Source organism: Halichoeres trimaculatus, unplaced genomic scaffold (assembly GCF_033239565.1).
Source record: "Halichoeres trimaculatus isolate MK-OKI-2021-1 unplaced genomic scaffold, fHalTri1.1 fHalTri1_scaffold_11, whole genome shotgun sequence".
In the NCBI taxonomy this organism is placed as follows: Eukaryota; Metazoa; Chordata; class Actinopteri; order Labriformes; family Labridae; genus Halichoeres; species Halichoeres trimaculatus.
Genome location: NW_027437189.1, coordinates 35,649,532 through 35,672,694, shown reverse-complemented (window position 1 = coordinate 35,672,694; position 23,163 = coordinate 35,649,532). Strand labels below are relative to the sequence as shown.

The window sequence follows — 23,163 nt, the reverse complement described above, 5'->3', positions numbered from 1 at the left end:
CGTTAGCTCCTCAGGCTGCTCTCACTTCTGTGCGATCATTATTTCCCTGAGGCCTGCCTGAGACAGACGCTAGCCTTTTTAGCACAGTGTCAACAGGCAGGCTCATGGATTGATTTAATGACATGTTGGGTCAGATGGTCTTTGGTGTTGCTTGGGTTGTAGAGAATTAATGACTGTAGTTCTTCTGACCAATCAGGAGCCAGTTTTTTTGTGTACTTCCAGTAATCTGGTCTCTGTCCATCATTGTGTGATGCTGTCTCTTTATTTGCAGCTTTGTTGAGTTTGACAGTGTCTGCTTTGTTTGCTCTCCGTCTTGTAGTGGGAGGAAGTCAGCGGCTACGATGAAAACATGAACACCATCCGAACATACCAGGTCTGCAATGTCTTCGACAGCAGCCAGAACAACTGGGTCCGCACCAAATACATCCGCCGCCGTGGGGCTCAGCGCATCCATGTCCAGATGAAGTTCTCCGTGCGGGACTGCAGCTCTATACCCAACGTCCCCGGCTCCTGCAAAGAGACTTTCAACTTGTACTACTATGAGTCTGACTTGGACACAGCCACAAAAACGTCTCCATCCTGGATGGAGAACCCCTGGGTGAAAGTGGACACAATAGCTGCTGATGAGAGCTTCTCTCAGGTTGATCTGGGCGGGAGGATCATGAAGATCAACAGTGAAGTCCGCAGTTTTGGGCCAGTTTCTCGGAACGGCTTCTACCTGGCCTTCCAGGATTATGGCGCCTGCATGTCACTCATTGCTGTTCGAGTGTTCTATAGGAAGTGTCCCAAAGTGATCCAGAACGGAGCCGTGTTTCCTGAGACTCTCTCTGGAGCGGAGAGTACCTCTCTGGTGGCTGCCAGAGGAATTTGTGTTCCCAACGGGGAGGAGGTGGATGTTCCCATAAAGCTGTACTGTAACGGGGATGGGGAGTGGATGGTTCCCATTGGGCGCTGTATGTGCAAAGCCGGGTTTGAGGCGGTGGAGAATGGGACGGTCTGCAGAGGTAAGGAGCAGTCTGCAGTGTGTGTCTGTTCACCTGTCTTCATCCCATCACAGCAGATTTGTGGAGTCAGATCAGCTGCTTACCTCCCAGTGATGGAGGCAGGAGGCCTGGTTCTATTGGCTGAAAACACCACAGCTAACCTCCAGAGAGTGTAAACACTGCTGAGGGAGGAGTGGAGGATCACAGCCTGATCACCTCAAGATTGCGTCAGTCTTTGGGTGTGACGGGTGTCCTCCTCATTTCCGTAAAGAAGCAGTTAGTCTGGGTGGACTCATGAAGTCCGTCCATCACAGGTGAGTGAAACTCTGACTCGAGTGTGTCCTCCATCTTTCCTCTGATCTCAGCTTTGAGACCTGCAGCAGCTTTTCTCTTTCTTCATGAATGAAGAGCAGTTTGTAAATCTCTGAGCTTCTTTTCGTAGCTGTCTGACTCTCCATCGTCTTCCTCATCCTCCATCACTTGATCTTCACTCAGTAAACTGGTGTGGGCCTATTGAGTCCAACTGACAGAGAAACCTTCTTAAGGCACAGCCAGCTGAAATGTTGTCTTTGTTGTCTTCTTTTTTTCAATGGGGGGGGGGGGGGTCAGTCCTGGTCTCTTGGGTCAAAGCCTGCCCTGTTTAACCTTTCCCTCTGCTCTAAACAGAGCAGATTAACAGTTCTTAATGGTGCATTATCTATCAGTGAGGGCCACAACAAAGCTTTGGGGTCTTGCTGAGTCTGAGCTGCTCTTTCTGTGACATGCTTTGTGGTAGAGCTGTAGAACTGGTTTGGTTTTTGCAGTCTGAAGGTCATACTTAAGGGAGTGAGGGTCTAAACAGATGAAATAAAACCGTTGGGTTTGGATCCTTTACATTCAGACTCAGATTCACTTGATGCAAGGCCCTGTCAGACCTTTTCGTGAGGACCCGGCAGATGTGCAGTTCTCCTGGTATTAAAGTCCTCAATCTGATCCATATCATTAATCCTGATCAAGGTCCTATACTGTGTCTGGACTGAGAGGGACTTCACAAGTGACAGGATCCTCTTTAACACACAGCATGAAACAAAACACAGCTTTGCCCTCCACAGATGAAGGTCCAAGGATTTTCTTTCTCCCTCAAACCCCAACAGCAGAATTATCATGCAGTGCATTGTGGGATTAAGCTTTGTGGACGTGTCCATCGAGATGTGGCTCAGTCACTGCTTGCATAGTCAGTGTTTACAGGCGTGCTCTCTGTATGCTACATTTCCTCTAACCTCTCACACCATATCATATTTGATTGTTTCATTTCTAACGATCAGATCTAACTGTTTCATATCTTACTGTAATATATCTAGCTGTTTCATATCTATCAGATCTAACTGTTTCATATCTCACTGTATCATATAAAGCTCTTTCATGTCTAACTGTGTCATATCTAACTGTATGCAGGCATAGCAGACTGTAAACAAAGCGAACCTTGAGGGACAGAAATGTTTGTTACTCCCTCTACACATCTCTACACTTCTACCTCTCCTTTTTCTTAGAAACCAACTCAAAACAGCCTTTAAAAGGAGCTGACAACACGTGACCTTGTCCTTCTTTTTGTATTTCAAAGCTTTATCTGTCTTGCACACACTGTCAAGTGTTTTTAAAGGTCCCATATTGTGCAAAAATCACTTTAAGTTTTTTAGTGAAATTTGTGGGTCTTTGGGTTTCCTCCCAGCCCACAAAATGTGACATTTAATGACAAAACCTGTACTTAGAAGTGCTTGTAAATGTAAAATCCTGACCTGAAACGAGTTGTTTGGAATTCCCGGGGTTTGTCGACGTCAGCGAGTCCCTTTTTTCAGGAGCAAGTCTGACCTGATTGGTCTACCAGGATGCCGGAGGGATGCCGGAGGGATGCACTCTAGCTGCGGTTAGCCAGTTGTTTTAGCCTGTAGTGCTACGGTAAATGAGCTTCGCTGTTTTCTAAACATTGTGCACTCAGAGCTTGCTGCTCTCAGTGATGCAGAAGAGTGGGGCGGTATCAGCGGTGGCTCATTTACATATGAAGGCCACGCCCACTAAATCAGAGCGTTCTGAACAGAGGGGCTATGAGAGCCTGGAAACAATGCTGCTGTGCTTGATTTATTGGCTTTTTGGACCAAAACATGTTACTACAATTTCATGAAGACATCAATGATCCATATTAAACTGCAGAAAAGGAGCAGAATATGGGACCTTTAAGTTTTCAGGAAAGCAGTTTGTGTCCTGTCAGTCACTTTTAAAGAAGGTGTCCTGTTGGATGAACATAGTCAATCAATCAATCAATCTTTATTTATATAGCGCCAAATCATAACAAACGTTATCTCAAGACACTTTACAAAAACATTTACTGGTCTAGACCCATAAATGTTAATAAAATTTTATTAGCAGAAACCCAGCATCAAGACAAGATAAGGAGTCTGATCTTATCTTAATCCACCATGAGTACAGGACTTTGCAGCATTTAGCAAGTTACAACGGCAAAGAAAAACTTCCCTTTCCCCAGGAACCTACAAGACAAACTCAGAGCCTCCCCATACGGAACGATTAGGTCTTTAAGATACGATGGCCCAATGCCATTAAGCGCTTTGTAAGTCAAAAGAAGAATTTTAAACTCTATCCTATAGGGCTGAACAATTTGAAGAAAAGATTGAATTGCGATTTTTCTGGCAGATATTGTGATTTCAATTCGATTCACAATTTTCTTCAAATCAAGCTTTGGGATATTCGCATGTAGGGCTGAGCGATTTTAGGAAAAGATCTAATTTTTCTAGCAGATATTGCAATTCACAATTTTTTTATCATCAATAGTGATGATAATAAATAATCTGTTTTCATCAACTTCTACTCCTAAACAGAGGCTTTGTGTTGTTGACCTGCTTACCAGCACTTTTAACATATAGATTTTCTACAAATTTGTAAAACAGAATGTGTATCATACTTGACACAACAGATCCTGAGTCAGTCAGGAGCGCTGCAAAAAATTGTTGCTTTGGCGATCTCAAAATTGCATTGTCTAAAATTGCGATTTCGATCTGAAAACATTAAATTGTTCAGCCCTACTATCCTAGATTTTATAGGTTGCCAGTGTAGAGACACCAACACTGGAGAGATGTGCTCTCTCCTCCCAGTCCAAGTCAGTACCCGAGCGGCAGCATTCTGAACCAGCTGAAGAGTCCTAATAGACTTATTAGGACAGCCGGATAAAAGAGAGTTACAATAGTCCAGCCTAGAAGAAACGAAAGCATGGACTAGTTTCTCAGCATCGAGACAGGATGTGTCTAATTCTCTTGATATTATGAAGATGAAAAAATGCCGTCTTTGAGACCTGTTGGATGTGAGAGTTAAAGGACAGGTCCTGATCCAAAAGAACTCCCAGGTTCCTGACAGTGGTGCTGGAAGCCAAGCTGATGTCGTCAGAGGCGGCGATGTTGTTCAAGAAAGCTTCTCTGAGATGTTTAGGTCCAAGAACAATGACTTCAGTCTTCTCTGAGTTCAGCAGTAAGAAGTTTCTGCTCATCCAGGACCTTATGTGTTTGAGGCGTGCTTCAAGTTAAGATAGGCGCTTGGTTTCTTCAGGCTTCATTGACAAGTAAAGCTGAGTGTCATCTGCATAGCAGTGAAAGTTTATGGAGTGTTTCCTCAATATAGTGCCAAGAGGAAGCATATACAAGATGAAAAGAATCGGTCCGAGCACTGAACCCTGTGGAACTCCATATTGCACCCTGGTGTGTGAAGAAGATGCGTTGTTCACGTGAAAAAACTGATGTGGATCCAAAAGATATGATTTAAGCCAAGCTAAAGCAGTTCCTGAGATACCAAGAAGACCCTCTAATCTCAGCAGAAGAATGCAATGATCAGTAGTGTTGAAAGTGGCAGTAAGATCAAGTAAGACAAGCACAGAAAGAAGACCACTGTCCAAAGCCAAAAGTAGATCGTTGGTTACTTTCAGCAGCGCAGTCTCAGTGCTGTGGTGAGCTCTGAACCCAGACTGAAAGACCTCAAAAAGACTGTTGCTATGAAGAAAATCACAGAGCTGATTCACAATAACTTTCTTCAAGATCTTTGAAATGAAAGAGAGGTTAGATATCGGTCTGTAGTTGACCAAAGAGCCTGAATCAAGTGTAGGCTTTTTAAGAAGAGGCTTAATAACAGCAACTTTAAAAAGTTGGGGCACGTAGCCCAACAGTAAAGACGCATTAATCATCCTTAGTAAAGAAGATCCGACCAAGGGAAAGACTTCCTTCAGCAGCCAAGCTGGGATGGGATCCAGAAGAAAAGTCGATGGTTTGGCTGAAGAGACAGTTGAATCCAGTTCTGACAGGTCCACAGGTGAGAAGCAGTCCAGGAGTATATTAGCTCTAAGTGACGTTTCCGCAATTTCGCCATCGGTTGAAGGTTCTACCACGTAACACGTTACTAATTATATCTCTAATATTTTATCGTTAAAAAAGCTCATACAGTCCTCACTGCTAAGCGAGAGAGGAATGCATGGCTCAGTAGAGCTATGACTGTTTGTCAGCCTGGCTACAGTGCTGAAAAGGAATCAAGGATTGTTTTTATTCTCTTCTTTAAGAGTCGAGTAGTAAGTTGGACGCACAAGCTGCAAAGCCTTCCTATATTCATTTAGGCTATTTTTCCAATGCGAGCAGGATTTGTTTGTTTTAGTCAAACACCATATTCTTTCTAATTTCCTTGATTTTTGTTTGAGCTCACGAGTTTGAGCGTTGTACCACGGAGCGGAACAATGTCGTCTGAGAGTCCTCTGTCTGAGCGGAGCAATTGAACCAAGGACGACTTGAAGAGGACCTGTGGTATCCGCAACAAGTTGATCAAGCTGAGAGGGAGCACAAGAGCTCTCTGCAAAAGTAGAGCAAGAATTCAAGGCAGCAGGAATAGCTTCCTTGAAAATGTCTACGGCTCTGTCAGACAAGTTCCTGGACAAGATGATTATGTTCCCAGTTGAGAAATCCTACAGCAAGAATTCAAAAGTAATGAAGAAATGATCCGACAGAAGAGGATTCTGCGGTAAGACAGCCAAGTTGACAGGTTCCACGCCATAGGCAAGAACAAGATCCAAGGTGTGGTTAAAGCGATGAGTAGGATGGTTCACAGACTGTGTGAAACCAAAAGAATCCAGTAACGACATGAAGGCAATACAAAGCCTATCATCAATGACATCCACATGAATAGTAAAGTCACCAACGATGATGATTTTAATAATAATAACAATAATAATAGTTTTATTATTTGTATAGCACTTTTTAAAACAAAGTTTCAAAGTGCTTTACAAGCATTCAGCACAAATAAAACACAATCAAACAAACAATGAGCACAATAAAATAAAAACAAAGAGCACAGTTTCAAATAAGACTAACAGTGCAGTGTAAAAGGACATGGGGTGGAACGGTCCTTTCCATAAATTATAGTACTTAATAGAAACCCAGACAATACAAGAACCATGCAGTCTAAAAAGAGAGACCATGAGGACCAAACATAAAAACATAAAATCAGCAAGAATAGGAAACACAATTAAATAAATAAAAATAAATAAATAAATAAAAACACATAATAGTATTAATAAATTAACCAAAAGGAGTAAAAAAAATAAAAATAAATAATAAATAAATAAATACAAATAAATAAATGAATAAATAAATAAGATAGAGATAAAAGACATTAAAAGATGGTAAAAGACAGTAATAGACAGCATCACATAAAAGCAAGTCTGTAAAAGTGAGTCTTTAAAAGGAACTTAGAAGAAGCAACAGACTCCGCATGCCTTATCTCCTCCGGCAGGTCGTTCCAAAGTCGAGGAGCTCGGATGGTGAAAGCTCGATCACCCTTAGTTTTGAGTCTCGACTTTGGAACGACCAGCAGGCCTTCACCAGAGGATCTAAGGCTGCGGGCTGGCACATAGGGGACTAAAAGCTCAGATAAATAACTGGGGCCCAGCCCCATGATTGCTTTAAAAGTAATCAATAAAATCTTAAAATCAATTCTAAAACTCACAGGAAGCCAGTGAAGGGTGGCTAAAACTGGAGTGATGTGATGCCGTCTGTTAAAACCAGTTAAAAGCCTAGCTGCTGCATTCTGGACCAGTTGGAGGCGATGGAGAGATTTTTTATTGATACCAGGGAGGAGGGAGTTGCAATAGTCAAGCCTGGAGAAAATGAATGAATGGGTGACTTTTAGGAGGTCTGGAGGGGTGAGAATTTGTTTTATTTTTGAGATGGATCGTAAATGAAAATCCGAAAGAAGAACGATGTTGAAAAGAAACTCTGTAAAATCGAAGAGAGGGAGGCCGGTAGATGATAACAAACAAAAACGTGTGACCTAATGTGTTTTATTATATCAGTTAAGTATGGAATCTAAACCTAATGTAATCTATCATGTCCAATTAGTGTTGTTATAATGTAACATATTGCATTGTCATCGCTAATGTAAGCATGTAATGTAATAAGATATAATATTATATAGTATCTTGTATTATATTTTGTTATATTGAAACCTAACCTAACCCTTTCATAAGGGACCTCAGCGGAGTGGACCCAGTGTGTTTTGACATGCTGACACAAATAGAAACCTATCCACGGTAGTGCTGTGACGTGACGTAGCAGAGCCAGACCAGGGACACATCTGGTGTATTTTGGCAGGGAGTGTATTCACATGGCAATCTCTGGCATTTGGGGAACCTGATGTAAGGTATCCCAATTTATTGTGTTTTTTTTTGTTTGTTTTTTTAAATCATTTCCATATATTTGTAAAATAATGTATCATAATGTGTCTTATTGCATATCCCATCATATAATCCCGTTCAGTGTTACTTTTCATTTTATGATCCTCTTTTATTGTTTATCTTATCTTTCTGCTTTTGAATCGTACTGTGTCATACCTTGGACTAAAGATGCATACAGGTTACACAGTAATTAATATTGTTGATCTGTTTTTAAAGCCCAGACACCACACATTAAGATTAAACATTGTTTAGAGTGCATTAAAAAGTAAGAAAGTGAAGTCTGACTGAGGATCTGAGCTGCTGCGTAACGCTGATGTTCTGCTGACAGAGAAACGCGGTCATGTGACTTGTGCTTCCTGACGCCACAAATGGAGTGCTAAATCTGACAGTGAGGCTGCACACACTCCCCACACTTTTCAGGAAGTGTGTTATTGTAAAAAATTAAAGTAGTACATGTTCCAGCCTGTCATCAGTCAGCTCTGATTGGTCACAAGGCCCTAAGGACTGTCACTTTAATGATAACTGCTCTGAAGTCACCCCTGCAGGCTCACACGTGAACACGGGCACTCTCTGGTCTGAGCTCAGTCTTCCAGAGGTGGGCTGGATGCTGATGTGTCCTGACAGTCCCTGTATGCTCACCCAATTAAACCACTATCGTCATAACGGACTGACGTACCAAGATGTACCGCAGAGTGAGTTTTACTGATGACCCTGAGCAGAGGGCGGAAAATTAGATGTGACCGTGACCTACATGAAACCAGGACCCTAAAAGACTAGTTCCACAGTTTCAAGATTTACCTTGACTTCTTTAGCTCTCAGATATGAAAACCAAACAGTTTATGCTTTTAAAGAACACTACATCAAATCTATTCAAAATGTAGTGCCTTCATACACCATGCTTTACGTGATTTAACGTTCATATATATGTCTGTGTTGACAAAGAAACTCCATATACTCAGTTATGATATGTTACATGTTATGTGTTGGTAGGTCCGCTGTTGGAGTTCTATTGTTGGATTGCTTATCCAGCGAGCTGTGACATGGTACCAAAGGTGTCAAATAGAAGCATCCCTCCACGCCCTCAGAAGGATCAGTCAGAGTCTCATAACATGACATGGAGTCAGACTGTAACTGAGATAAAGTGAAACAAAAGATTAAAGTTCTAAGAAGGCTGAAAAGGTCAGAGACACAGAAACCCTGAGATGGATTCTGCAAAATGTTTTAAGAGCAGACTTAAATAATTCAGATTTATCACATTTCTCTTAATCAAAGTGTTCCTTGTACAGAGGACAAGATCCACGGCTTCCCCCCTGCTGTCTCTGTCAGAGCTACAAAAAGACCTTGGTGTTTGGGGCCCGCCTCTCCATCCAACATGTGGTGAAGATCTGGTGTTGGCCTGTTGTAGCTCTTGTATAAATCTGGTGTTCACTGTAAAAAAAAAAAAAAAAAAAAAAAAAGAGAAAAAATGTTTGGGTTTTTTTCCAGGAAAAAAATGGCAGCAGTGGTTACCACAGAAATACCGTGAAAAATACGGTGTCAGCATGTTGGCGAAGTGACAATTTCGTGCCAAAAAAGTGCACTGAAAGCTCGCCAGCTCCAACCTGGTCTATCCTCGGAGCAAAGTGGAGCAGACCCTCCGCAGCTGTAATTTGGTGACAGGCGCACATGTGCGCACATGTCAACAAAGCCTCAGAGGCAGGTTTCCAGAGTGTCAGGCACATTTTAATGAAATAAACAATCACAGCAATCGTCTGAACCAGCATATACATTTATATCTATATTAACTGTCCCGTCACATCTGATGTCAGATTAAAGCCGTTTGTCATAATGGAAAGTTAACCTGACGGCAGCTGGAAGTTTGATGCACATCCTACAATTAAACAATAAGCAGCCTTAACATCTGATACTGAGTATATATCTGGCTTCTCTCATTTCATTTAATTCAAAGAAAAGAGGGAGAGAAAAGATGAAGAAAAAAGAGACAAAATAAATGTATGTCACTCAGGATTTACCCGTGATTTCCCATATTTCTCTGTTTTAGTCTTTATTTTTAACCTGATCTAAAAAGATGGAGTACATTATTGTAAGGAGGATGAGGTGGAGACACTGGGAGAGTATACAGTGTATCACCAAAGGTTCTGCTATTTGGTGATGATAAACCAGGAGTGCAGGTGGATCAAAAGTATTCTGAATGCATAAGCCAGCTGTGTAACTGTCTCTTCATTTTGTACTCCTATTAATGACAAAGGAACAGATAACATCTGTCCCGGGAGCTGGCCCACACGGTGACGCGCTTTGTGTCCTCCAATGTGCCCCGCTGTCCATTCTCCTGCTTCAGGGACAGCAGCTCTGACCGTCTCCGCTACCGGATCTTTTCAGCACACTGTTTCCGTGGTGCTGGGGATCAGTCAGACCAATCAGACGCTGCGCCTCGGCTGCAGGGCATTTAAAGGCGAGGAGAGGCGCTGATTTGATTGGTGAAAACAGCGCTCGGCTGTGTTAAACCCACTCACGGCTTTTCTCCTCCCTCTCTGCCATTTGCACGGAGGGAGGCGTGGACGCGCTCCCCTGCGCTCCTTTGCCCCTTGACTGGGCCTCTCTTGGCACTGCAGGAAATTTGCAAAGTGCGCTAGTCACGGCCTGTCCGCGCTGGGAAGGCCGGCGCAGGGCAGGTGCGCCTGCGCTTGTGCCTGGTCTACGAAATTGGAGCCCAAATAGTTAAATTAATCCCCAAAAAACTTTTGTTTCTTATTCAACCTTACTTGGAAGACGTGATTGCAAACAACTCTGGGTTAACAGTGCAGATCAAAGAACAGTTTATTTTAGCAACAGAACAAACATTGCAACCACGACTGGGTAGGGGAACAGCATTTATGGACTTCTTTCTGTTTCAGAAGTATTTTAATGACAGTATCTGTCCCTTGACATTACATCTTATGGAATTGTTTAAAAATAAATCAATAAATAAATGTTCCCTGTATCATTTCAGTCAAGAATCAAACACTTTACTCTGACCTGGCCTAAGGCTGGAAGTTTAACACCGGGGTATTTCCTGTGCAGTGTTAAGGTGCTGCTTTCACTGTAAAACTATGACAGTACTATAGAAAAAATACACTACATTTGAAGTGACTTTGGATCAAACTTTAAGGTCTTATAATGAAGAATTCACAGTTAAACAATGTTGTTTATTTGTTTTGTTTTTTTTCAGTGAAACTGAATAGGATGCATGTCAGTGTAACTGAAAGAAATACTGGAAATAGCATTGTGGTCATGCTAATTCAGCAAAGAATAGCTGTTGCTTTAAATGGTTCAGAATTTAACTGTTTGTAAATACCAATCGTTTAAAACTGTAAATTTGACAGGTTCTTCTGTAAAGCTGTTATCATTTTTACCATATTTTTTTACGGTATTTCTCTGGAAACCACAGCTGCGGGTTTTTTTACCGTAAAAAAAGGCAGATTTTTTTATTTGCAGTGTAGATCTGGTGTGGTGTAGCTCTGATGCAAATCTAATGTAGGTTTCCTGTAGGTCTGATGTGGATCTAGTGACAATCTGGTATCTGGTATCTGGGGTTTAAGAATCTACACACGTACGTCTGAACATACAGCATTGGTACTTCTAAATGTGTAACTTGAGAAAGCAGAACACTCACTTGTTACAGATTCATGTTCTTTTTGACTTGTCCCCAGGATCTTGGATGCCTCTCCGCCCCTGTAACACAGTCAGATGAAGTGTAAACCTACACTCTCAATGTGCAGTAACGTCATCTAATGATGATCAGTGTGTACCCTGAGAGAACGACCGTGTGATCTAGGCAGCTGGTAACTTCTCAGGGCCAAACTATAGCCACGTTTACATGGACCCAAATATTCCACTTGCATTTGGTTTATTTGCTCAAACAGAAAGAATTTAACCCTTGTATTCACCTCATTCCAAAAGAAAAGTGCCAATCCGAACGGACATTTAAATGGTTTCACAGGGATGGAATATTCCTTTCCCCAAACCGATTGAGGTATCATGTATCCACTCTAACAGAAAGTTGTCAGGGTACGTTCTTTCAGCGCATGCTCAGATATGACGTAAGACGCAGCTAGAGACGTTCCTCAACTTTAAAAATAGTGGCGAGCCGTCAGCACTGGACTGATTCGGAAACTTTGTTTTTGATCCAAACTTTGAAAAATATGAACATAATTTCAAGACTGGATGGATGACAAACTCGCAATACGGAGTATTGAAACACCGTGATAAACAAACTATCGTCCTCCAGCTTGATAAATCTTGTGATGTTTACGTTTTTCTGTGCATGCCCTATTGACTACTCTGTTTGATTACAGCGGCGCATGTAGACCAGAGATTGGAATATTCCTTTCCATGTATACTACTGTTTTCGGAAAAGTAATTGGGAAAGATTCCATTCGGAAAGACGAAAAACTCCTCATGCAACCGTGGCTAATGAGACCTGGTGAAAAGGTGACTCAAGCATAGTAGCTAAATGAGTCGGGTAGAGTGAGGCCTTTGTGTCTTCAAAAACTTCAGTCTAACCTTCCCTCACAATGAATTAATCTTTTATTTCTAATGATTGGGAGGAATGAGAGTTTCTGGTGTCAGATGGGTTCTGTAGTTCTTTAACGGTACTGAAAGTAAAGAGAGAGCCAGCCCTTCATCCTGGTTTCTTCTCTGCTCTGTGCCCTCAGTGTGACATTATGTCAGGCGTTAGCATAAAAGGCTCAGTCAGCTCAGTGTGTTTGTGTTTGTGTGTGTGTGTGTGTGTGTGTGTGTGTGTGTGTGTGTGTGTGTGTGTGTGTGTGTGTGTGTGTGTGTGTGTGTGTGTGTGTGTGTGTGTGTGTCTGTGTGTCTGTGTGTGTGTACATGTGCGTGTGTGTGTGTGTGTGTGTGTGTGTGTGTGTGTGTGTGTGTGTGTGTGTGTATGTATTTGAGGAATTACATTTCAGAGGTGGGGGTTAGAAAAATGTTATTCATAGAAAACAAAGAGCACTGACCTCAAAAGTTTGAGGCTGCAAAAATAAATAAATGAATGAATGAATGCGTGAATCATTTCTTCATGCCCTGAATTTTCTAAATCGACATTCAGACTTCAAAATCTGTGCTACAAAAGGCATTAATATCCACAACTGATGCTAATGACAGCAGACGCATTTAAAGAAACACACACACACACACACACACACACACACACACACACACACACACACACACACACACACACTGCAGTTGCTGCAGGATGCTGTGATGTGACTGTCCTTTTCAGATTTTATCTGAACAACTGCAGAAGAAGAAATGTCATTTTTTACAACTGTTGACCCATTAGTTGATAAAACACGCTTTAGCCCAAAAATCGTGAAAATGAAATTAAAAAGCATCTCAATCAGTCACAGTCCTTGAGTCCAGACGCTAAAACTTCTGTTTTGTACCACACTAGGTGAATAATTCTTATATTTTTTGGCTTGCTGTATGTCTCTAGTTTCTATTTTTACATGAACATGATGCATCACAACTGCTCAGTTTTCACCATGAAGCCAATGGTCATGGTCGTCCCCAGAATTCCTCAATTCTACTGCCTCTCTGGCGCCTGGATCAAGTGCTTGGTTTTCTCATATTCAGAGCTGACTCATGTCTGTGCACCTCAAGCCATTGCTGAGGAAGCTGCATGCCGGTAGTTTGCAGGTGGTCACATGTTACTAACTTTTCACACTTTAAGTAATACTCCAGATGGAACAAGTTGGGTCCTATCACAAGGTTTAGGGCAGAAATGACCCCTACAGCAGTGTTTTTGTGCAGCAGAAGCCCAGAGCGCTCGCACCAAACACCCCCTCCCTGCTCCTCTCCCAGTTTCCTCTGCACTCAGACGGGGCCATATTTTATTTGACCAAAAACACAAATAAACGGACTCCCACCAAAAAAATCTGATATCAGTCTGCATTCACGCTTTATTTAGAGAATTTTCAGCGCGTTACTTTCACACAAAAACAACACTAAATAAGGCTCTAGTTCTCATCGTGTCTCTTCGTCCTGGCAGACTACCTGCGTTTGTTTATACCTGGCACGCCGCTCGCACGGATTGATACACTGAGCGGCGAGCGTCTCGTAGCCAGCTGTGGCTCTGCAGGGGAGGTAGCGCCGTTTACGACACGATGAGAACTACAGCCTTATTTAGTGTTGTTTTTGTGTGAAAGTAACGCGCTGAAAATTCTCTAAATAAAGCGTGAATACAGACTGATATCAGATTTTTTTGGTGGGAGTCCGTTTATTTGTGTTTTTGGTCAAGTAAAATATGGCCTCGTCTGAGTGCAGAGGAAACCGGCAGAGGAGCAGGGAGGGGGTGTTTGGTGCGAGCGCCCTGGGCTTCTGCTGCACAAAAACACTGCTGTAGGGGTCATTTCTGCCCTAAACCTTGTGATAGTACCCAAGTTGTTCCATCGCGGAGTATCACTTTAATGTTTCAGTAAATCTGCCAGAGGGTTACGGTTGCACAGACAAACTTCCATAAGCAGTTACATAGGGATGCAGTTTTGTGAGCTGAAATGAATCTTGTGTATACGACAAACAGAATAATAGTTGCATACCGTACATTTGTTTGTACTGTTTACACCAGATAACTTGAGGAAACCATAGCATGTGTGAACGATGTCATATGTGTTGTAGTTGGTACACCATTACTCCAGTATTAGGCTGGCACAGAAGCCCAAAGACCTCTGGGCCTGGGCCTGTGTAGTTCATATAAAGAAAACTGCTAAAATGATCTGCCAGAAGTATTTCTATTGATTTGTCTGATTTTGGTGTGTGATGGTGCCTGATATGTACAGGGAACATGGTGATAGGAAATCACACTAATAAGCAAGTTGGTGAAATTTCATAAATCTGCAAAAGACAAAAATAGCAAAGCTATTTAGCTGTGAAGGCTATCACATTTTTTGAACTCATAGTGACCCTATAAACATTTTAATATAACTTGTATTGATCCCAGGTGGTACCGCTAGCTGACGTGGCTTATAAATAAGATGACGCTCGAATGAATACTGTGAGTCCATCGATAGATCCTTGCTTTTATTTTCGAGAGCATGAAAGATATGAAGCGTTAAAGATATCACATTTGTTTGAGACACTTTAACGTTCAAAATGTCCTCTAGATCGTATGACTTGAGAAATAAACACAGATAAAACAAACACTGTGTAATGGTCAGTGGTAACAGTCAGTGATTTGCGTGGAGTGGTACATCAATGAGCATGTATTGGAAATAAACTGATATCAATACAAAGAGACTCTAGCTGAATAGATCTGATGTCCCACAGTGAGGTATGGGTGTTCACGGTGTGCAGGGCTCCTCCTGATCACGGCTCCTGTCTCTTTCTGGGATCATTCCACATGACCTTGCCATACCTGTGACCTTTGTTTATCTGAGCGTAGCTGGCGGCTAGCTGAGGCTTCATCTGATTGGACGGATGGTGTTGTGGGTGAGGGGTTAATCTGGGAGGTCAACTGTTTGGGTGATGATCACACTGTGTTAATAGAGTTAGCGCCACGTAATGGATGGATAGATTCTGGCTGTGAAGTTTTGTTTGCAAAAAAAAAACAAACAGCCTTTATGGTTTGTCTTGGTGAGGGTTGTTCATCATTTGAAAATGACAGGTTTTAAAAACTCTAAGTTCCAATCACCCTTCAAATCAGTCTGAAACAGAAATAAAACCTGGTAAACATTGTCTGACAGCTTCCTGCTCCAGGTGAAAGATCAGCCTGACTCTGTAAATGAAGAAACCTTTTTAGAATCAGTCGGCTGTGAAAGAGCTTCCTGAGAGCAGACAGCAAAGACACTGACACATTAAAGATGAATGGGCATTGAATAATGAAATACATGATCAGACAAAAGAGAGTACTGCAGGATTAGACTCAAGTCTCCCTGAGCGTGTTTGTCTAATTTTAATCTGACCAAATCTCATTTCTCTCAGTGAAAGCCACACTGAGCTGAGGAGCACAGATTTCTCTCTAACAGATGTTTCTCAAACCGTTTTATTTAAGAGTTTCTCTCTGCTCAAAGTGAGCATTTGCCATGGTAAAGTCATAGAGAGAGGAATAATCCTGACTCGGTGATGAAACATTCAGTTTTCCTTTTATTTCCATCTTGTCATGAGTAATCTCAGCGCGTCTCCTCCGCTCCACATGCTCCCACATGTTTCCTGAGCCCGTGGACAGCAGATCTGAGAGGATCTGAAGGAGTCCCAGTGCATGTCACTTCAATCAGATGACCTTTGTGAAATGCAGACGTCATGAATAAACATGCTCAGTGGGGAAAATGTGAGAGGGAAAAGCTTGGACACAGTGTTCTAGGATCTGACCAGTATGGGTAATAATGTGAGAGATCAGTGGAGTGTGTGTGTGAGTACACTCCTCGCTCATTTTGTCCTTTCTCTCCTGTTTCTGTGTTTCCCTCTCACAGCATGTGCATCAGGCTTCTTCAAAGCTGCACAGGGAGACCACACATGTCTGCAGTGCCCCATCAACAGCAGAACCACCAACGAGGGAGCAACAAACTGTGTGTGCCGCAACGGGTACTACCGCACAGACTCCGACCCTCCACAGATGCCCTGCACCAGTACGTCGAAACACGCCGCCAGAGCACGCATGAACAGCCTAGTCCCTGCAGAGAGAGGAGCTTCAATTTTTCAACATGATCACTCCTCCTCTGCGGGGGCTCCCCGTTATTCAGTTATTCTTTACACAGAGTGGGTGGGGTCTGTGACCATCCAGGAAACATGTCTCCAGAAGGACACATAGAAGCTTTCCAGCCAAACCTTGAAGCAAACAACAAACAGAAGCAACATCTCTAAAAATGTCATTGACAACAGTCCAAAATCTAAAACTTGTGATCCAAAACCCAAAACTTATGATCCAAAACACCCTAACAAGGAGTGAAATCTCACATTTAGGAGACAATGACAAACAATACACTTCAATAATTGTTTTTCTTTACATCAGTGAAACATTCATTATTATATCTGCTGTATAACTGATGAAGTTGTTGTGTTTTAACCCCCAGTCCTGACCAGACCAGTCTGAGTAGCAGTTCTCATTCTTTAGATTTAGACCCAGATTACAGATTGGATTTATGGAGTAATCTACACATAAGCCTGATACCAGAGTACAGACTCTGTCTTATGGATACAGCACACATTTGTCTATATCACATATTTCAGCAACAAGGCCACTCGAAGAGCTTCACACAGGCATACAGATTATCATTGACAAGGTTAATAAAACACATAAAATACAAACATCATTTAAAGGAAAGACTGCTTCAAATAAAAAAGACAAAGTTATAAAAAGAAGGTCAAAATTTGTAAAGCACCTGAAATATATTAAAGCATATTTTCAACTGTAATCATGAAAGTTCGCGTGTAGAGTTGTCAAGTCGGTCTTAATAAGGACAGGAGCAATTATCAGTAGATAATGACAATAAAATGAGCTTGTCGTCTTTACTGTTAGTTCGTTTTTGCTGCTTTAAGCTGTAATAACTGTCCAGTACGACCTTCTGATCTTTTATTAAGAATTCAGAAAATATCAGGTTAAGGGCTCGAAAGATCCTAAGAAGGGTCTGGTTTTGGTTTCTGAAGAGTCAGAAATGAAGTTACATAAATACAAAACTGAACAGCATCTTTTTAAATTTTGGTCAAAAACAAAAACAGATCCTTGTTGGTTAAAGGTGGGCCCAGGTGAGCTCTCAAAGACCTGACATGAGGTGTTTGGAGCAGTGAGGCTTGCAACAATCTGCAGCTGAGCTCACACATGAAGTGAACTCCTGGAAGCCCCAGGGGGTGCTGCATGTGAACCTAAAGGGCTTGATTTCACCCCACAGAGTGACTACAGCAGGTTCCTTCTTAGACCACACCCCTCAGCCTCTGATGAGACAATCAGGTGCTTTAGAGGTTTTCAGGAGTGCATTAATGAGAGGATCCCGTGTTGCAGCACTATAGTTGTATAGTAATATATGATATTACTAAAAACTGTCTGTGACTGAACTGTAGGCTGCCTTCATGCTCACGTCAACCTGGTTCTGTCTGCCTGAACAGATGGATTGTATGGTGGCTGGCTCTGCAAAGGGGACAGGCAGACTGGAAACGGTTAATGTCAGCTGTGTCTCTAATTACAAAGCTACCTTCATCTTCAAAACGTACATGTTATAAATAAAGAGGCTGCTTCAAGTGGTCACTGTAGGAACTGCAGCTTTTGCACTTCCAGGGGTGAAAGTCTTCCTGGTTTCCTTCAGAGGTTTGACGGGATCCAGATCAGACCAGTGAAACAGACTCAGGCTCTGAGCTGCTGACTCTTGTTCTAGCCAGGGCCTCGGGTTTTGTGTCATATTATGGGATGTATTTAACACAGTTTGGCAGGAAGTAAAGGTGACCGTGATAAAGACTGAAGCCATCTCTGTTCCCTCTTCTCCAGCCGTCCCGTCAGCGCCACAGAATGTCATCTCCATCGTGAACGAGACCTCTCTGAGGCTGGAGTGGAGTCCACCGCAGGAGACTGGGGGTCGAGACGATGTGGTCTACAACATCATCTGTAAGAGCTGTGGGAGTGGGCGAGGAGGCTGCACCCGCTGCGGAGACAACGTGCAGTTTGTCCCACGTCAGCTAGGACTGACCGACAGCCAGGTCTACATCAGCGACCTGCTGGCTCACACTCAGTACACCTTCGAGATACAGGCTGTCAACGGAGTGTCGGACCAGAGTCCTTACTCTCCACAGTATGCCTCCGTCAACATCACAACCAACCAGGCTGGTAAGACTAAGAGCAGGTGATCTGTGTGACGGACGAAGAGGCCGTCTGCTCCTTTCAGACCTGACTCTTCTTTGTTTCCAACCCTGAGTCCCCAGTCACTGACCTTACTTTCTGTTCTGTTTCAGCCCCGTCAGCCGTTTCCATCATTCACCAGGTGAGCAGGAGCACCAGCAGCATCACTCTGTCCTGGTCTCAGCCCGACCAGCCCAACGGTGTCATTCTTGACTACGAGCTGCAGTATTATGAAAAGGTACGAGAGCCTGACGATGAGGACCAGAGTCTCTGCTGTGACTTTTAGGAGTTACCTCAGAGAGTCAGGTCTGAGTCCTGATCCTAAAGCCACCCGAGAGTGGGTAAAGTTTGTGGTCACACATGGGCCATGGAAATATGGACCCCTTCAAGAGCTTCAAAGTCCTTGGTTGAGTGTTGGTTTCAGATTTGGGTTTTCAGGGTCTGAGTGATTGAGGATCTTTGAACTGACTTTTCTTCCCTCTTCTGTTTCTGCTGACGTGTGTCAGAACCAGGCCGAGTGGAATTCATCACTCACGAGGAGTCAGACCAACACTGCCATCATCCGAGGCCTAAAGCCTGGAACCATCTACGTCTTTCAGGTCCGAGCCCGGACTGTGGCTGGATTTGGACGTGTCAGTGGGAAAATGTACTTCCAAACCATGACTGAAGGTAGGAGTCACCCACAGGACCTCATCCCTGGGCTGGTCTCTGAACCTATAAGGTGTTTATGGCTCTCTTTGTCCTCCTGTGACCTGCAGAGGAGTATAACTCCAGTCTCCAGGAGAAGCTGCCTCTCATCATTGGTTCAGCTGCTGCTGGGGTCGTCTTCATCATCGCCATCACTGTCTTCATCATTGTCTGTCGAAGGTGAGCCCATGTATGATCAGTAAGAACAGGTTTTAGCAGAACCTCATGGTCCCCTTCAGCAGACTAAGGTACTCTGTGTTCGTCAGCAGCAGGAGGAGCTCAGACAGGACAGAGTCAGAGTACACCGACAAACTGCAGCAGCACTACACCAGCGGACACAGTAAGTATGGTCTGACCAATGAGGTTTGAACCCATCAGGTTTTACCCTATTACCCTATGATGTCTGAGCCTGTAAAGTCTGCTGTCTGACGTCTGTCCCCATGAGGTCTGACCCCTTAAGGTCTGACCCAATGAGCTCTGACCTCATGAGGTATGACCTCAAGAGGTGTGACCCTATGAGCTCTCTCCGGTTGCCTTCCCTCTGAGTCTTTGTGGGTCCAGCAGTTGCTGTCTCTTCTGTCTCTTTGTTGAAGTGTCCCCAGGGATGAAGATCTACATTGACCCCTTTACTTACGAAGACCCCAATGAAGCCGTCAGAGAGTTTGCCAAGGAGATCGACATATCCTGTGTCAAGATTGAACAGGTCATTGGCGCAGGTAAAGGGAAACTTTGAGATAAAGGAAGTAATTTAAAAACATGATGGTATCAAATTGGAAAATAAAGATGGTAGTCCTTGAGTCTGAACACACCAGGATGGCTGTTTTTCAGGAGAGTTTGGAGAGGTGTGCAGCGGAAACCTGCGGCAGCCTGGGAAGAGAGAGATCCTGGTGGCCATTAAGACTCTCAAAGCAGGCTACACTGAACGCCAGCGGCGGGACTTCCTGAGCGAAGCGTCCATCATGGGTCAGTTTGACCACCCTAACATCATCCATCTGGAGGGCGTGGTGACGAAGAGCAGCCCGGTGATGATTATCACTGAGTTCATGGAGAACGGGTCCCTGGACTCCTTCCTCAGGGTAACAGACTCTCACATGGATCAGTGGTTGTCCTGAACGTTCTTCTAAACTTTTAAAATTCTCAGTTTTATCCACAAATTTCCATTTTTGTTTCTTTGAATCCTCCCATGGTTGACTTCCTGATATAGCTTAAATGGACTTCTTGTCCCTGTCCATGGTGGTGAACATCATCAGCTGAAACAGATGCTCTGAACTTCTTCTTCTCTGATAAAACAAAGTTTGACCTTCTCCACATGAGAAGCTTCTGTAATGTTTGCTATAGCTTTCAGAGCAGCATGGGTTGCTTCTGATTCGTCCTCCTGTTGGTTTGTTCTTGTACGGAAAGACTTCAGGGCAAGATGGAAGAAAAACCCTGGAGGTGTTGACATGGAAGAAGAATTCAAATGTTTGTTTTAACTGTCACCTGTAGATGTAAATACAAAGATCTGTTCAGACGTATGAGGCTGAATACTTCAGACAGAAGGTGACGTTTAAGGACATGAGACGATGAAGATTTGCAAAACTTATCTTTTCTCATCCAAAAACAGTCATGTTTTTTTCCCCATCTTGCAGCAAAATGACGGGCAGTTCACGGTGATCCAGCTGGTGGGGATGTTACGTGGCATAGCAGCAGGTATAAAGTACCTGTGTGACATGAACTACGTCCACCGGGACCTGGCAGCCAGGAACATCCTGGTCAACAGCAACCTGGTGTGCAAAGTGTCCGACTTCGGTCTGTCACGATTCCTGGAGGAGGACACTTCAGACCCCACGTACACCAGCGCCCTGGTGAGTCCTCAGTCAGGACTGCAGGTACCAAAGTCCCTCACTTAACTTTTAGGAGCCTGCTGAAAGTGTGTGTAAGGGAGTGTGTGTTTTTGAAGAGGTGTCAGAGATGCTTGTTGATCTCTGCACTGGTTTCTCTTCCAGGGAGGGAAGATCCCCATCAGGTGGACGGCTCCAGAGGCCATCCAGTACAGGAAGTTCACCTCCTCTAGTGACTGCTGGAGCTATGGTATTGTCATGTGGGAGGTGATGTCATATGGAGAGCGGCCATACTGGGACATGAGCAACCAGGATGTGAGTGAAGCCCTACAGAGCAGGTGTTATGTTTCTGTTCATCCCAAAGGTCTCACGCTGCCTGCAAGTATGAGCATGCATTAGTTATGATGCTCTCTTTAAATCACAATCAGTCTCATTTTGAATCAGTGCTCATGGTTATGAGACAGGACAGCTGAGGACAGACTCAGGGAAGATGCTGCTGCCCGTGGCAGGTCTTCAAAACGACATGCATCAGAGGAAAGAGGGCTTTTCAGGAGCTTTGGAGAGCCTCAAACAGACCAGAGCTAACGGAGGCTGAACTGGGAGACTGCACCTGTGGCTAGAAAAGGATATTTTTACTGTAGGTCATGTGAATCATCAGCTGGGAAACGAGTGAAGTTCATCTCAGATGCCAAACAGTTTTTAGCGTCTCTTCTTTAGTACTATTTCTTGTTGTTTTGTGCAGCTTGGTGTGTTTAAAAGCTTTGTCCCCGTTTTCAGGCTTAAACCATTTGTCTCCTGTAGGTCATAAACGCCATAGAGCAGGACTACAGGTTACCGCCCCCCATGGACTGTCCCAGTGCCCTGCACCAGCTCATGTTGGACTGCTGGCAGAAAGACCGCAACAACCGGCCTAAATTCAGCCAGATCGTCAGCACCCTGGACAAGATGATCCGCAACCCCAACACGCTCAAGGCCATGACCCCGCTGTCATCCAGGTAGGACCTCAGGACCCCTTAAAGCCCTCAGGTATCATCAAACACAGCTGACCTGCTCCTCTCTCTGTCCACCAGCGTCCACCTACCTCTGCTGGATCGCAGCACTCCAGACTTCTCCTCCTTCAGCACAGTGGACGAGTGGCTGGAGGCCATCAAGATGGGACAGTACAAGGAGAACTTCACCAACGAAGGCTTCACCAGCTTTGACGTGGTGTCTCAGATGACCATGGAGTATGTTAGACCGCTTTGATAGTCCAAACTCATAGCAGAGGGGGGTTTTTTTGTGTAACTGTTTCTGACAGGCAGTTTTCTCCTCAGGGACATTCTCAGGGTGGGAGTGACTCTGGCAGGCCACCAGAAGAAGATCCTCAACAGCATCCAGTCCATGAGGGCCCAGATGAACCAGATCACTTCAGTGGAGGTTTGATACCAGGGGCACAAACCAGCTCTGTTCACCGCAGGGGAAAGAAGGAGTCACAATCCTCCTGGAGCCTCTGAGGAGGGCTGAGGACCTCCACACAGACTTAGACTACAGTGAGACCTTGGCTGCCCTCCCTGTAAACCCTCTCCAGAAGGTTCCATCCGTCTGCAGCACAGCACAGGTGCTGGGTTGGTCTCTAAAAGCTGTCCAGGTAACAGAGGTGAACCTGATCCTCAAACTGCTGGTCCATACATCCTCAGCCAGATGTCTTTGTTTGTAGTCCCTGACCTCCTCCTCCTTTCCCACATCAGCTCCTAGCTGAGACAGGATACAGAATATACTCTTCCTCAATCAGCCTTCTCCTTTAAAGCCCTGAGCTAGGATGGTCATGGCAATAAAAAACCAGCTCAGGAGAATTCATCAGAGTGTTTCCTGTAAAGAAAGATCCAGTATTAGCCTACAGTTTAAACGATTATTCATTTATGAGAACAACTTTTTGTTGCTTTCTGATGCTCAGGTCTTACCCAAAACAACATAGAGGTGTGGGTCTGTCACAGATCTGAGCAGGAGACAGCAGGGCACTGTGCTGGAGCCTCCATCACTTCAAACAAAGAAGAGACAGATATATACATATATATATATATATATATATATATATATATATATATATATATATATATATATATATATATATATATA

The 23,163-nt window shown here is 43.6% G+C and overlaps 1 protein-coding gene across 1 annotated transcript in view; it reads left to right on the top strand.

Moving 5' to 3' along the window:
• Window positions 1–22,915, top strand: part of LOC141799081 (ephrin type-B receptor 2-like) — a 61,074-nt gene extending 38,159 nt beyond the window's left edge. Inside the window, exons 3-16 of the mRNA XM_074681161.1 lie at window positions 320–1,004; window positions 16,188–16,343; window positions 18,194–18,529; window positions 18,655–18,779; window positions 19,048–19,210; window positions 19,300–19,408; window positions 19,498–19,568; window positions 19,822–19,944; window positions 20,057–20,304; window positions 20,857–21,072; window positions 21,214–21,363; window positions 21,850–22,043; window positions 22,119–22,274; window positions 22,362–22,915. Of these exons, the coding sequence (XP_074537262.1) occupies window positions 320–1,004; window positions 16,188–16,343; window positions 18,194–18,529; window positions 18,655–18,779; window positions 19,048–19,210; window positions 19,300–19,408; window positions 19,498–19,568; window positions 19,822–19,944; window positions 20,057–20,304; window positions 20,857–21,072; window positions 21,214–21,363; window positions 21,850–22,043; window positions 22,119–22,274; window positions 22,362–22,470 (2,841 nt within the window). The 3' untranslated portion in view covers window positions 22,471–22,915. The remainder of the gene's footprint in view (window positions 1–319; window positions 1,005–16,187; window positions 16,344–18,193; window positions 18,530–18,654; window positions 18,780–19,047; window positions 19,211–19,299; window positions 19,409–19,497; window positions 19,569–19,821; window positions 19,945–20,056; window positions 20,305–20,856; window positions 21,073–21,213; window positions 21,364–21,849; window positions 22,044–22,118; window positions 22,275–22,361) is intronic.
• Window positions 22,916–23,163: the final 248 nt, after the last annotated feature.